This window comes from Lepisosteus oculatus, chromosome 8, assembly GCF_040954835.1.
Source record: "Lepisosteus oculatus isolate fLepOcu1 chromosome 8, fLepOcu1.hap2, whole genome shotgun sequence".
Taxonomy (NCBI): Eukaryota; Metazoa; Chordata; class Actinopteri; order Semionotiformes; family Lepisosteidae; genus Lepisosteus; species Lepisosteus oculatus.
The window spans coordinates 40353587-40369239 of record NC_090703.1 but is presented as its reverse complement, the minus strand read 5'-3'; the positions used below and the strand labels follow the sequence as shown (position 1 = coordinate 40369239).

At 39.3% G+C, this 15653-nt stretch overlaps 1 protein-coding gene across 2 annotated transcripts in view; it reads left to right on the top strand.

The window, feature by feature from the left end:
- The window catches only part of gc2 (guanylyl cyclase 2), a 40460-nt gene extending 34569 nt beyond the window's left edge, over positions 1-5891 (top strand). Inside the window, exon 19 of one of the 2 annotated variants that reach the window (XM_015351284.2) lies at positions 1534-5891. In XM_015351284.2, the coding sequence (XP_015206770.1) occupies positions 1534-1663 (130 nt within the window). In that variant the 3' untranslated portion in view covers positions 1664-5891. The remainder of the gene's footprint in view (positions 1-1533) is intronic. The other variant, XM_015351285.2, reaches the window with a different exon arrangement.
- Positions 5892-15653: the final 9762 nt, after the last annotated feature.

Below are 15653 nucleotides of genomic sequence, written 5' to 3'. Positions count from 1 at the left end.
ACTTGCCCCTTTCCTTCCTTAATTTTGATCGTACTGAAGTAACCTAACCTGTGGTTAGGTGGTATAATGAACAGGTGAGTTGTGTGGAGACACTGGAAGGTGGTGAAAGTTAAGGCCAAAGTGATGATGACAAAAAGGCCCTTCTCTTACCTACACTGTCTGACATTCATCTAGCTTCCTGTTTTTGTTTTTGTGTAAACAATGACGGAAGCTCCCACTTTTTAACATTTTGCCCTCATGTCTTCTGCTGGCCCAGCTGAGGGGCCACCTCATGGCTGCAGCATTCCGTGAAGACAAATGATGAGGAGTGGGGGTCCTCCAGATTTAATTTCTAGTCAGATCCTCAGTATTGCTGCTCAAGCACAGGGTGATGTGCTTATGGCCCGTTGCTTGATTTTATGTAGATTTTGGATAATGAGGTGTGAATACAAACTCATTGTCTACAAAAAGAGGCCTGTGCAGTCATTCCAATAATCCCTTACCAGTCTCTTCTTGGCCTGACATAAGGTGAGATAAAACACGCTGAGGCTGGAAATGCACCTCTCTGCGTTTCTTTAACAATAAACAGCTCACAGAAAATTCCACCATTTTCTCTTCATTCATTGAGGTGATATCAGGCTTGCCTTGCCTTTTTTAGAATTAGTCTCTACTGTAAGGTTGCAAGCAATTCTTGGGTAAGACTCATTTTGTGTGTAGTTTACAGTCACTTGAAAGTTGTCTTATTCAGTAAAGACAGCCTTACATTATGTGTTCTGTACTATACTATATATGAGTGATGTCGTTACATTTCAGATACTTTTCATTATATTTTCATAATGGAAAGCCACTGTGTTATTGTGCTGTTGCCACAAATTGTGTTGTTACATTGAGGGTGTGCTTTAAAACAATTTTCCTCAATGGGACAATAAAGCTGAATTGAATACATTTGTCTTCCAGGGAAACTGGACAAAGAAACTGTTTATTGATTGTGTGTAATCATTATTGTATAATCTCCTATAAGGGCTCTTTACAGTAAAGTGTTACCTCTGCGGATCAGTGTAGTTTTTCAGCTGTGATTGTGTTATAAAGCAGATGTGTTTTTAATTCACATTGTGACTGACATAATACATATGTTTGTGGTATTTCTGTCATTTAACAATATACCTGGCTGCCTGTATAAAGTACTCAAGGTCTCTTTCCCAGTGTTGGCATAGTAACAGGAAATTGCACATTAAGCATCATTGTTCCTATTGCCTCCTCCTGTGCTGCTAACACCTTCTTATTTTACTGCTGTTCTGAATTTGTTTTTTACATGGTTGACTGTACAGTACTGAGAATAATCTGTACACAGAGGCTTTGCAAATGAAATTAAAGGAAGGACAAAACTGACTTTACAGGCTTGACAATTAATCGTTGCTTTCTTTCAAGTTTCAGGTTAAAAAAAAAACATTGTCGTAAAACTTTGATTTGAGATGGCCCGGAAGTACCAGTCTGCTCCATTTTACATGGAAAAGGAAAACGTGTGTGCTCATTCCAGTTTCTCATCTCTTTCAGGCCAGGAGTGCCGAAGGACTTGAGACATATGCTTAAGAAGGCAGTCAGGAAGCTCGCGCATGTTCAACAGGTCACTCGGATAACAGCGCCCGATTACACAGATGGCACGGTTGGTATGTGCCACCACTGAGGCCTGCCTATTGAAGGTGGTCCGACACCTGCTGGTGGACAAGAAGAAGCTCCAACAGGCTTATCAGCCCCAGCGACTGATATCTGAAGCAGCCCTAGGAAGAAATACCAATGCTTTATCCTGATTGTAGCTATTGCTGTGCTCTTATACTGGAGACCTACTGCTCCAGTCCCCAGAAAAGACAACTTCAGACTCCTTTTTTTTCCAGCTACCGGAGCCCCTGTTGTAAAAGACTTCGCCCAAATGTTCTGCAGCACAAATGGATTTGTGTGGAGCCAGTCTTTTGGGACTGTACAGCCTGCTTTCACTGTGGTTTGGCCCTGCCTTGATTCAGGACTCTCAACAAGGGAGCTGTGGTTACATAAAGCAGCCAGAGTGCAGGCCCTGCCCCAGAATCCAGTGATGGCAGTCAGGTGTGCTTTCTACAGCCCTTTCGAAGAGGTTTCTGGAGGAGCTGAGCAGAGCTACCCACTAAACCGGGATGAGGGAGGTTACATAGTTGCTTGGCTGGTTAGAGCTTAGAGGCTTTTTTTAGTAGCACCTTTGGAGACTACAGTCACTTGCTGAGTTAAAAATAGCTTGTGGGATTTCACTTCTAAGCTTGGCAAGGATCGGATCTGTCCTTCTCTCCCTTTGTTCAGAAGAGAATCACCTGTTCTGTTTCCATCAGGTTAAATTTGTCCTTGAGGATGAAAAAACATGTTTCATCCCTCTGCTCACGAGTGCAAAGACCTGGATTGGGAGGGATGCATTTTCCGTAGCTTTGGAGGCTCAATGTCCTGTCTAATTTTGCTGGTTCTTTCATTTGGAACACTTGTGTGTATAATGCAAAAGGAATCGTGTCTGCTGGACATGACAGTCCTGTTGCCCAGAGATGGTGGCCCAAGGACCTCACCAGGAACAGATAAGAATAGGAACATTATAATTCCTTGTGTCTATATAGCGCCTTTTCTAACAAAGGATCTCAAATGGCTTTACGTGTAGGAGGGAAACACGGAATCGCAGCAGTGTTTGAGACATGTGCATCACCCATACTGCACTAGCAACCCAACTACACAGCACACGAGGTGGTGAACTGAGAAATTACGTTGGAAATTTTGGGAGGGCAGACTAAGCAAGCCCAGAACGGAGCATGGACTCCAGAGTTAACACCCCTAATATTATGGACAGTGCCATTGGATCTTTAATAACCAAGCAGATAGAACATCTGTTTAATATGTCACCTGAAGGACACCTCCTATGGCTCAGTGCTCCCTATCACCATAGTGGGGCATTGATTTAGGAAATTCTCATCCAGAGGGAAGAGGATCACCTATTGCACCACCACAAGCACCACCTACAGCAGTAGCCTGGTTTTCCTTAATGGATTCCCATCCCACTACTGACCAGGCCCAGCCTCGCTTAGCTTCTGAGATTCGGCCGACCAGATGAGGTTAATCATGTGGATTTTCTGGAGTTGCAACGCAAGGACGAGGAGTCAAGCTAATACAGCCTGTTACTGTGTATTGGTGACAGTGTGAAGTTGGTGTGAAAGCATAGCACATGCAAATGCAATACTATTAATGCAATCTCCAATGTATTTAATTCAGGTCAGAATTAAATGGCCAGCACTTTCAAAATAGCTAGATTTTCTAGTGTTTTTTGCTTTAAAAAAGAAACATTAAAAAAATCAAACCACAGATCCATTGAGTTCATCTAGATCTCCACTGATTTCCCATGGGCAAGGAAAGTCTTGGCGTAGATTAAGCGTTTTGGCAACAGTGTGTATTGGCACACAGAGTTGGGTTGTGTCACCTAATGAACTGCTTTCCAGTCTATATCAGGAATGCTGTTAGTACAGCTCCAGCATAGACAAAAGGATTATTCTGGAGAATATTCCAGCTCACACACAACCAGAGAAGACAGATGGCCTCTTCTGGTTTGTCACCTTACCTACGTGCTTATGTTCTTTGCCGATCACAGTTTGTTAATGCCAGGCCTGAACTACTGCACACTCCCAAGATGAAACCGCAGGTGACCCAGATATGAAGTTTCAAGTCTCGTTGGGCCAAAGGGCCTCCACTTATTTGTAGTTCTTGTTCTTGTGTTCTTAAGTGGAATGTATTCAGTGATGCACAAAAGTCACTATTTGAACTGTACGGGAACTGTTAATATTTTTGTTTTCATTTGAATGCACTGTATGTACCTTTATGAAATAGTACATCATGTACAGATTAAACAAAAAAAGGAATGAGATTGTTTTGGTTTTAGCAGTCAGAAACTATTTCAAGTGTATGTATGAATATGATTATACAGTTTGTGGTGAATATACTAAATGGTGCTCAAGACTGTTGTGCTGTACATGCTTTTCAATGCCATTTACTGCATTAACCCAATCAAGCCAATGCAAATTAATAGTGATTGATATGGAAAGGGGTAATAAGATTCACCCTTAGGAGTTCTGACACAAGAAGCTTTATTCTAATTATTTGATTCTTTCAAAGTACAAGCCAGTGGGTTGAGGATTTTTAAACTGTTAAGCAGCAACCAGCTAGACTAGGTAGTAGGTCATCTTTTTATTTGATTTAGTCATTTTCCCCGCTTAGCTCAAACTTGCTACTTAGCCCCTGTGAGGACTAGGATAGATGGGTCTGTCTGTACTGTGTTATGGCTTGGAGAAATTCCAGGTCCCAGCAGAGGGTGCAGAATGGATTACTCTTAAAGGATGCTTTCAATTTTTCAATCTCTGGAGAGCAGTGGAGAGGATGCTTCACAACCAAGTCTTCCCAGTGCTCCAGGCCAACCCCACACAGCTATTACACCTCCCACTGCAGTCAGTTTCTGTCTCAGCCTGGAGTTTCATTGCCCAGGAACATCAGGCTCTGCAGGCTTATAATGGAGAGGCCCCAGACATCCAGGCCCTTTTAGGTACAAAGCACTCAGATTGTGTCATGGAATGCATCACTGATGAGAAAAAACACAAGCCCCAGTCACTCAGCCCCTTGTGTAAACTGGGCCTTGCAAAACCACGTTCTGTGGTACTTAATTTCCTGGTTAATAGTTCTACTTATTGGCTTTTACAGATAGTTTTACTCTTCTTTGCTTTCAGTCCTTGTTTCAGAAATTGAAAAGGAGATTTTGCCAGGAGATTTAGCAAACAGAGCAAACCAGATCACCTGGTTAATTAACTATTATTCCCCTACAGCTTTAGCTAAACAGTTCTTAATGTGTTATCGGTTAATGCTGTAACAGATGCAGCAGGGATTTTCACTCTCCCATAATAATCATTCATACATTTTTCCATTTTTCATTAACCTAATTATTTCAATTCTAGACACCTGCTCTTGGAATCAGTATACTGAAAGGGAGGTTTGAACCCCAAGACTTTGTACAGGTGAAAAGGTTGTTTCTAATTCAGTGCAATGTTGCAAGAGCAACAGAACAGCTTACAAAAAGACCAAATAAGGTTAATGTTTCAGCTAAAGGGATCAATTAGCCTTAGTAATTAAGAACCCCATTAAGAATAAAAAAATTATACCAGGATGACTTTCAGGAACAGGAAAGATAGTCACGATAGAGAACTGTGTACTCTTTCTTCTTAGAGCATATTCATTTTTTAAGGAGAAAGTTGCAATAAAAGTGTCTTTAAGACTTTTAAAGTAATAATATCAAACCACTTTACAATACACAAAAAGCACATTAAAATACAATTAAATACCAACACAAAGAAAAATGAAATACAGAAGATCACACAAATCTTCAGAAAGAGCATGTGTTAAGCTAGACTTAAAAGTCCCACAATGTGACTCAGACCTTGATTTGGGGGATTTTTTTTTTGGGTGGAGGGCACAGCAGCAGCAGGCCCACAGAGTAGAGGAACAGTGAGGACACAGTGTACCAGGATCGGCGAGTTCAAGTTTAGAGGGGAGTAAACAGAAAATATATCAGCTCGATGCTGTGGGGTCAAGCCACGCAGAGCATTGAAATTAACTCATAGCCTGACAGGAAACCAGTGCTGGGACTCTAAGACAGGAGTGATGTGATCACAATTTTGTGTGATGTCAGGATTCAAGCTACTGAATTCTGAGCATATTGTGACCAAGAGTTATTGTGTTCTTTTGTAAAATAATTGTAAAAGCGTAGTGAATTAGCATAATGTGAAACATCAATGTAAAGTCAAATGTAACTATAATAAACAGTCTTTTGTCTTAACTAGAAATGCCATAGTGAACAAGGTAAATATTTTAGATTTGACAGTACTGGCAGTCTATTGTTTTTCTGTTCCTAGATTCTGCTTTACATTTTGGGAGATCTTTATAGTCCACATTTGCCTTGTTATTTTGGTGTGTTATTGGGGGGAAAACTGTGCTGTCAGATATTCTCAGCACCATCGATTGTTGGAGAGCACTGTACATATAGAGTATGATAAGTCCAGTGTGTCTGTGGACTTGGACAGGTTACAACTCTGACTTCACGATTCTTTTTTGGTTCACAAACATTGACCACTAGCAAATTAGTCAGCTGAAATTGATTAGACTGTCAAGTAGGTACATACAGTAGGTTGTCTTTTCACTCACAAGTCCTTCAGATTAGGAAAAGAAATCATTGCAATTGGTTTAAGATTTGCTATAGTTCGATGCATGCTTTGGATTGTTATTTCTTTGTGAAGTCCATATGCTAACCAGCAGGACAGAAACCACTGGTTTCTGGCTAAAATATCCTTTTAAAATATATAATCTGTTCCTCATTCCTAACTGGGACACCAGGACTAGAGGGTCCACACCAGTCTTAAAGTAGATCACATTAATTTCTCTTCCCAGGAGGGATGACATTCTTTTTCAACAAGAACCTCACTTTTCCATGCAAATTGTACCACTGACGAGACACCGAATTTGCGTTTCATCCAACCACTTCATGTGGTTTCCTTTTGACATGGCAGTCAGACAGTTGCTATTAGGCAAATTCTTGTCTTTCCTGTTTATGTTGCCACAGAGCTCTGCCACAGACCCCAGAGCCATGAGGTCAGTCCTGAAAGGGAGCCACAGAGACATTTATACCCCGATGATGCCAGAGTTTCCTCAGAAATTCTGAGTTCTTGTCCTTAGATGTGAGGTAGCCTCTCAGATCACTTTTCTGACTGCAGCTCAGGACAGATGTTGGGTGGTAAACATCCCTTTGTCTTTGAACACCACAGTGAAAACTGGCATCTTAGGTATTTTTATAGGTGACACCAGAGTTTTTAAGGTCAGTAATCGTTTGCCTTTGACCATCAATTTTCTGCCTTTTCCTTTGGTGATATGGTACTCGGTGCTCCACTTCTGTGCCCAGAATCAAGGTATCATTACAGAAGGAACTTTAGTCACACTGCAGTTTATGTCTCAATTATAATTGACTATGAACTATGACTATGATCGATGAACGTGTTATTATTCAATTACACCCTATGGGCATGGTTAGATATGGTACAGACTGTGCTCAGGATTAGTTTTTTTGCTAAGTAATTTCTGTCCCTCTGTTAATATTTTATCAATATTTGCCATTACAACTTCTAATATAGTGTTAAGTTAATTAAACTTATAGATGACTAAGTACAGAAGTATTCATTAAGTTTTAATTATTTTTTTCAACATACAGGGTATGAATTCTATAGATATGTTCAAATTGCTTTTTCATACACCGACATAATGTTTAAATCCAGAAACTGTGAAAAATGTGAAAATTCTTCCATTGTGATGGAAGAAAAAATGTTGGTTGAAAGAACAGTAGCCAGGATCATGGGGGGAAAATAACAGACAGAATAGAAAATACACATGCAAAGTTAAAAAGAACAACTACCACTATAAAGTAGCCTGGCGGGCTGACCCTCACGGTTGAGGGGTGATGAGACTCACAGGTATTGCACTGGAGCAGAGAAAGAGGGGAGCACAGCAGCATCACCTGGAGAGGCAGGGAAAGGTGGACCAGATGGTGACCTCAATACTGAATGGATTATCTGCCACTCGGAGCACTTAAGAAGGACACAGGCAGGGAGGTCACTCTTAACGAGATTAAAATCATCCTAAAGCTAATCGTCGCTTGGGACAGATTAATATGCACTATATTTTTATAGTATTGTACCATATTCCACCCCTGAAGAACATGGGCGAACTAAAGAAGAGGCACTGTGGTCTACCCAGCTTTGAAGTGACACACTACACGGACCTGATTTTCTTTTTAGACTCGCCAACTGGGAGCGGCGATTCCTTTTCACATCCATTTAACAGCACAGCAGTAGCCACTGCCTGAGACAAATTAGTCTTCGGGGCAGCAGTATGTCCAGTCCCCCACCAGAGTTTTACAATCAACGCCACAAAAAAACAGGAAATGGTGAAACATGGCAACTGTTTCAATCTTCTGGGGCAGGAAAGGTTTGCGAAGCAAAATGATCCCATTTGTTTTCAGACAATTGGGAGTTTAATTCAGACCACTGGTTCAGTCTAGTTTAACATGTTATGACAATGCGGTACAACAGGCCACCAACGCGTTCTTCTGCAGGGCTGGTGAGGAAGCCTGACATCACATGTCTTACAAAGTAGATGCAATTGTCTGCCACACTAGTCATGAGACCACTGGACACTGGAGGGCTGTGGGTTCAAATCCCACTCTGCTGCTATTCCTTTGAACAAGGCACTGTGCTCCGATTCTTTAGCAAATCCATCTGTATAAACAAGTAGCAAACTCCATGTCTTAAAAAATAGACATCGGAAATTCACTCAGGATAAAAGCATCAACTGAATTAATAGTAACCCTTTAAGACAATTATGAGGTTCACTGTAGTATCTTTTTTTTAATAGCAACACAATTCTATTTGCCACAAAAGCTCATAGCCCCCTTTCAGAAGTAACAGGATATTTTTAATACACTTATTAAAGGAGTAATCTCAAACCCTGGTCCTGGAGAAACCTGATTCAGTAAGTTTTATATCACATTGTAAATCACCAGTGAACCAAAGTTGGGGTCACCAGCTTGAGAAGGATCAGCTTGATGGTAACCTATGACTGATTCTCAACCAATGGTTCTGGAGGAACATGTTGGTGTTGGTTTTTACTCTGGCTGGGGCTGAAACCACCAGTGCTAACTGAGCCACAACCTGTTTCCCTGTTTCTGAAGAAAAGCTCTTTCTGGGTGAAGTTTGTCTTATGTTACATGCACCTACAAGTAATGTTTTTTTCCCCTTTCTGCAGATGCCCAGTTAGTTACATTTCAGGTAACACATCAAAACAGTACTGGACTTCAGAAATTAATACTGATTACAAATTCCATTTGACTTTTTAAGGGGAGAAAAGACATTTACAAATGTGCTGCAAACAGAAAAGTGGAACCTATGTGCCTGTGATTGCAATAGTAAAAACCAGAAGATACAGTGTGCCTCTGGAACCAGGACTGAGTATCACTGCTGTAGAAATCTTGCTGACACAGGGTTCTCCAGAAACAGCACTGATCATTATTAAACAAACATTGAAAATAATAAGTCCCAATAAGCACTGCAATTACATTTTTCTGTTGCCCTATTTTTTTCAGTCAGTCTGTTCCAGGTTCAGAACTCTGAAGCATTTCATGGTGCTGGTGGCACTTAAATATGCAAATTCTATTATTGCTACTATTACGTATCATTAAATAACATTAATGTAGTATGCCATTTTAATATATAATAGCAATTAAATATGTCAATGATATACAACATTAAACATATATAGATTTAAAATATTGATCTAATGCCTAGGAAGATATGAAATTTATTTGGGGGTAAGTTTGTGTCTAAACTATTCATTCATCTAGTTGTTTAGAACCATTAAGTCAGCTATCTGTTGTGTTACAGGCTTCTTGAGAGCAGAGAGACCACAAGGAGACGCTGTGTCACTTTGACACGCTGGGGAAAGCGCACTAGCCGGGATTCTGCGCTGTTTCAATTCGGTTCCAGTCTGGAGCAGACGTGGCTGTTCCTAAATCATTATTGAAACTAATCATAAAAGGTGATAGTCGACGCTTTAATTAATTCATTCCTTAATTAACGCAGCATATGACTAAGCAAGGACAAGCATACATCAAATAAAAGTAGTTCGTGTTGGAACTTTTATCGTTCACAAGAGAGACATAGGCGAACCAAATGATACCTCAAAACTACACTTCTGCATTAAAAAGCCGCCGTTAAATTAAAAGGTTCGCTGAAAACGCAGATTTTAAGGATGAAATAGCATATTATCTGTCTAGAAGGCACCTCACTCTGGTGATCTAAAGCTCTCAATTCACTACGCCGCACTTCATTATATTAGTTTAGGTGGGTAGCTGCGTCAGCATGCTTAGGCTGCAAAGGAACAAGTAATAGGTTTATTCCATGCTGAAAAAAAAAGAAGAAATAAAATACCTGAAGAAGGCTCCACGGCCGAAACGTTGTGTTTTCTTTCTTCTTTTTTTTCAGGATGGAATAAACGTATTACTTGATCATTATATTATTGTTGTTAGGCTAAAACAGACAGCATTTTGACACATTCTCGGAATTTGAGACTTCTAAAAACATTTCTGCCTTAATAGAGGTAGAGGTAATAATTGGTGTATACTTTCAAGGATTTCAATCTGTAAACTGTATTGTGAATTGCAATTGTGTAATTTATTGTTTCCCCATTTGTTTTTCTCTTTTCGTTAATCTAATCCCTAGAAATTGCTGTCCCTTCTACTCTTCTATCTCGACAACACCGCTGTATTGTTCGTGCATTCATACATTGATTGCTTGATTGCTTGATTGTTTTATTGTTTGATTGCTTGATTGATGATTGATTGTGTGTGTTTATAAATCACTTTATACTTACGAAGGGGTCCAGTACATTCAGCCATTTGGCAATCCACTGCAACGCCGATCGGATAGAGACCTGAGAACTTGTTTTATCAAAGGAATAAAATCTCTTTAACTAAACATGATTACGAACCCCATTATATTTAATATGCAAATATTTAATAATCAGGTTCTAAAGACCTAGAGCAATTTAACCATGATTAATTAAACAGCTGATTTGTTTAATTAAAAAAATTCGAAATCATTTGGGATAACTCCTTTATCGTATTGGGATAAATCTACTGAGACAAGGAATCATTCTTATTGCTCCTTTTCACACTCCTTCGAGGGTAAGACTGTACTGTCAGTGGTGTAGTGGGCCAAAACTGAATGCAGTATTCAAAAAGAGGAATGAGCAGAGCTTAATTACTACTGAAAAGTCTAAATAATGTTTGAGCTGTGAGCTTCTTTAGGCAGAAAGCAAGGAAAGGGCAGGAATGTCAGGACAAAAGGAGGAGTGGGCGAGTAAAAATGGGCACAGCAGGTGAGAAAGAGCTCCAAGGAAATGGAAAACTGGGAGAGGAACACCAGGTCAAGTGTGAAAAAAACAAAATCTGTAAATGAATGGAGAGGTCAAGAGAGACATTAGTTGGTCATTGAGAGCTGAGGCAAGGTGTGATCATTTTTCTCTGAACATTTTAATTTGGGTTGCAGGAGGTCAGTGTCTGGACAGCAGTTTTCACTTACATGACTGGTGTTGTTTTCAGACAGTTGAGGTGTGAAACAATCACTCCAGGCTGCCAGGTTTGTTTACAGGTGAATTTGCATTTTTCCAGTTCTTTGTTTGGGAATCCTGTGCCCTGCTGGTGCTTTGTTGTTGAAGAACACTTAGGCTTGTAATATCTTTGTGTAATGAGGCTTGGAACCCTATAAAAGCACAGCGTAGTCCTGGCTGAAAAATGGAGGTGAAATGGAGAACTTTGGTACTGGAAAGGTCTCTGATTTTCACTATGCTGATATGTTCCCTAAAATGGTGTGCCAGTCTTTCATCTGTCTTCCCAGTTTTAATGACACTATCAGCAAAAGCTGTAATAAATACAATTGCCAGACAAATGGGATGCTCTCAGTGATTATGAACACAACAAAGTTGGAAAGGGTGTGAGAAAAAGAGGATTTGTGGTATGTTTTGGGATGTTTTCTTATAATAAGAAGTTTTCAGTAGTAAATAGCTGTCAGCCCAATCACACTGCAACTTACAACTAGCAACCCACTGAAGCTCAGCAGGTGTGAGCCTGGTCAGTACCTGGATGGGAGACCTCCTGAGAAAAACTAAGGTTGCTGCTGGAAGAGGTATTAGTGGGGCCAGCGGGGGGTGCTCACCCTGTGGTCTATGTGGGTTCTAATGGCCCAGTATAGTGAGAGGGACATGATAATATTAAAAGGCACTGTCCTTATGATGAGATTTAAAACCAAGGTCCTGAATCTCTGTGGTCATTAAAAATCCCAGGGCATTTCTTGAAAAGAGTAGTGGGGCTGCACATTGGTGGTGGTGGAGGGGAGTCTCCGTTACCTGTAAAGCGCTCTAACTGGAGAAAAAGCACTATTTAAGTGTAAGGTATTGTTATTATTAAATAAACTTATGTCGAAGAACAAAAGGCAGAGCATGTGTTTTATTGTTATTCTACATGCCAGCCTGTAGCAACAGATGGTATATGTTTGCTTTAAAAGTTAAGTGTGGGAAGGTTTAGGAAAGAAATCTAATAGATCCTAGAACCTTCTGCTCTGTCAGCCACGTCACATCTAAGGCTCGGTTCGTAAAGAAGTAACTCCTGTTTCTAGCCCTAATTTCACTCAGAGCTCTGTGTCCTCATTTCATCTCTGAGCTGCCTTTGTTAACACCTTTCAGTCTCACAACCTAATTGTTCAAGCCTAAACAGAATCTATTCCTTTGATCTACGTTAGGTAATATTCCTTTGAGGCTACTGTCTTGTCGCTCTTCTTTAAAGTCATTCCACAACAATATTCTAAATATACAGCATATACTTTATATGATAAATGTATATAATTATCATTGTTTCACAAGCTTAAATTTTTTGGTCCATCACAGCAAATCTAAAAACTCTAATGGCCTTACCCCTGTAACTTCTGGTTGAATCGTATAGTAAAAACAATCACCTTTAAACAGCAGATATTTAAATACCTGAGTCTTTCCATACATTTCTTCTTTTTCATTTGCATATTGTAATTAACTGCTGGCTGCCCTTTCTTACACAGATGATTAGCAACAAAGAAGCGGTATTTTCAAAGGTATGCTTGACACGCATTTACCATACTTCTCATGGGTTCCAGAGAAACTCTTTAGGTGGAATCTTAAAGAGCCCTTCAATTACTCAATTAGGTAAATACTCAGTTGTGCCTTTCACTATGAATTCTTCAGATCTAATGAAAAAATACATAGTACCATGAATGACCAGAGTTCATTTGGGAATCTCCTTCATAACCCTAACCTTCATTTTTTTTTACACTAGTGATATGAATGCCTTTGAAAGCCCCTAAACAGAGTTCACCTTGAACACTAAATGGCCAAATTAAGTGGTGCAGGCTCAATTGAAGCTGGGGATCTATCTGCTCTTTTCCACCAAGCATCTCTTAGATTGTGTGATCCATGACCACTATTTTTAGTTTTACCTCTGAATGTATGGGGTCCTCAAGTCCAGGTTTGCAAGTTTCCATTGCTGCTCACGTTTTATTATTTTCCACTTAAAAAAAAAATACACTTGATCACCCCCCAAAAAAAGATATATTTCTACATTTTAACATGAAGCCTCCTTCTATAAAAGTGTCTTTCTGCGGGTCGTGTCAAGTGATCAAACATGTGAATTGATGACGGGTAGCAAGCAAGGAGCTTCTGAATGAAAAAAAAGATGGATGAAGACAATAAATGTGAAGACACATAAGCTGCCATGACCAATAAAATTGTGCCCTTCTGTGGGACAAAATGTTTTCTCTATTTTGAACCAAATACCAGTAAAAGGGATGAATGGGTAGAATTTTGAAAGCATCTGTCATGTAAAAAAGAGCTTGCTAAGCCTGCAAGCCAGCTGTGCTGCCTTTACTTAAGGGGATGGCCTTATCTGTTGTTGTGTAATGCAATTAAATGACCCTTCAGGGATTAAGCTATTTAAGCTTGGAGTGTTCATGTTTTAAACCTAGCAAATGAAGGTTTGTATTACTTAAGCGAAGGCATTAACCCACGGTGATGAGAACAATTCAATGAAATGCAGCAAGGAAAGTTGATTAGCTATGACCTCGTTAAAGAGAATGCCAGCCTCTGTTCCTCAATGTGCCAGGTGTCATAGTGTAAGGACCCCCAGCAGTGTTCCATCCCAACACTGGACTTCAAGCGCAGAGCGCTCTGCTGCTTGTGTGCAGCTCACAAAATTTGTTGTAGTTGTTGTGCATGTTCAGAGTGAAGTGTGGTAAAACACAGTGAAATCATGGTAAAATCATAAAAGCTTTAGATTCTACTGTTCCGTGAAATGTTTTGTCCCAGTGGTACATTTCAAACTTTTGCCCAGCTGTGTAGCTGTATTTGCAGATTTGGTTGGAGTGTGTTTCACATACTTTTTAAAAGTCCCTTCCTCCTCTGCCTATCATACTGCAGATACTATTTTACATCATGTCCAGAAGATGGAGCTATTAATATTATCATAAAACCTTTACATATCTCACTAAAAGCTAGACCTGTCCTACAGGGAACTAATAATGCTGTCTGTGTAAACCAAATGCAGAACATACTGTATGTTTTTATGAGAGGACAATGTTTTCTGTGCTTCAGTCTCTAATGATGGAAAATAATGATAGAAAAACACATTTGTCTTTGGTTCATTCATTAAAATGGAACTGTTACTGAAAAATAAGATTTCAGTGACCAACACTGTAAAACAGATTTATGTAAAGAAAATTAGTCACTGTACAATGAATGACAAACTTTTAAAAATATCAAACAGTAAAATTAGTACAAAGCAACAGTTAAAATCTTTTGAAAATGCTGTGCGCATCTTCCACAATGAAGAATAGTTTATTCATTAGAATACTATTTCTAACACTTATCATGATACCCCATTATTGGAATATTAAATATAGACAAAAGGGACTCTAAATGGCACAGTGCATATGAAGATAACCAAATTAAATACAAAAATGTTTTTGCAAGCAAATTGCACTCTGGTTCTTTGTTATTGTAAAACAAGCCACCAAATATGAATGTTTCTGGCTTTCATAAAGGGAGTGGATCCATGATTTATCCCCTTTAACAAAATATTGACTGGAATTTCTTTCAATGGCTTAATTTCTTCTTTGGTGACAAAAGGTGTCAGACTTTTAATTAAAACTCTTCCAAGGCTTTACTGGTGACAACCTTTGTCACAGAATTGTGGTCTCAATACTCAATAGCAATTCTTTACTGTCCTGCTCATTATGATACTTTATTGAGCTCTTGTAGTATTCTACCTTTCTGTATTTTCTGCACTATCACATAATGATCATTTCAAATAAAATCATTTCAAATTAATGATCATTTCAAATAAAGAGCACTTTGCTTAACGTTGTTAGCTAATAAGAATGGCCAGCCTTCATCGTCACCTCATTAATCAGCATGAGGAAACACTTCATTGTTTAAGTCTCGACCCAGCTGATCTTTGTGAGATCACATCAGCAGTTACGATTAGTTTATCGATTTCCGTAGATTTATTTTTACCTGGAATGCCATGGTTAGTTTAGTCGGAGGAAGTAAGACTGAACGCAAAGAATTCTTCGTAGGAGCCATTTAATCGTTGTAAACAATTTAAATACCTCGATTCATGAACTGACACTATTAATGCCGTATAAAACCTACGGACATTGCGCGAATAACTATAATTACGCGTGAATGTACGGCGAACCGGTGATGATACATAAACAAGCCCGTTTATCAGTCATCAAACATACAGGAAATAATTGTATCCAATATAATTACTGGTATAATCTTTCGATAAATACATTTTTAGTACCAGTACAAAGATAATGATTAATGTTTGCATTTAACGTGGCTCTTATTACATCTTTCGAGCACAAATACATAAATGATTTCGCAGTGTAATAAAAGCGCATAAGAAGGATACTTTGCTACACAGTCTTTATCATTAACTGTATTTGGAAGAA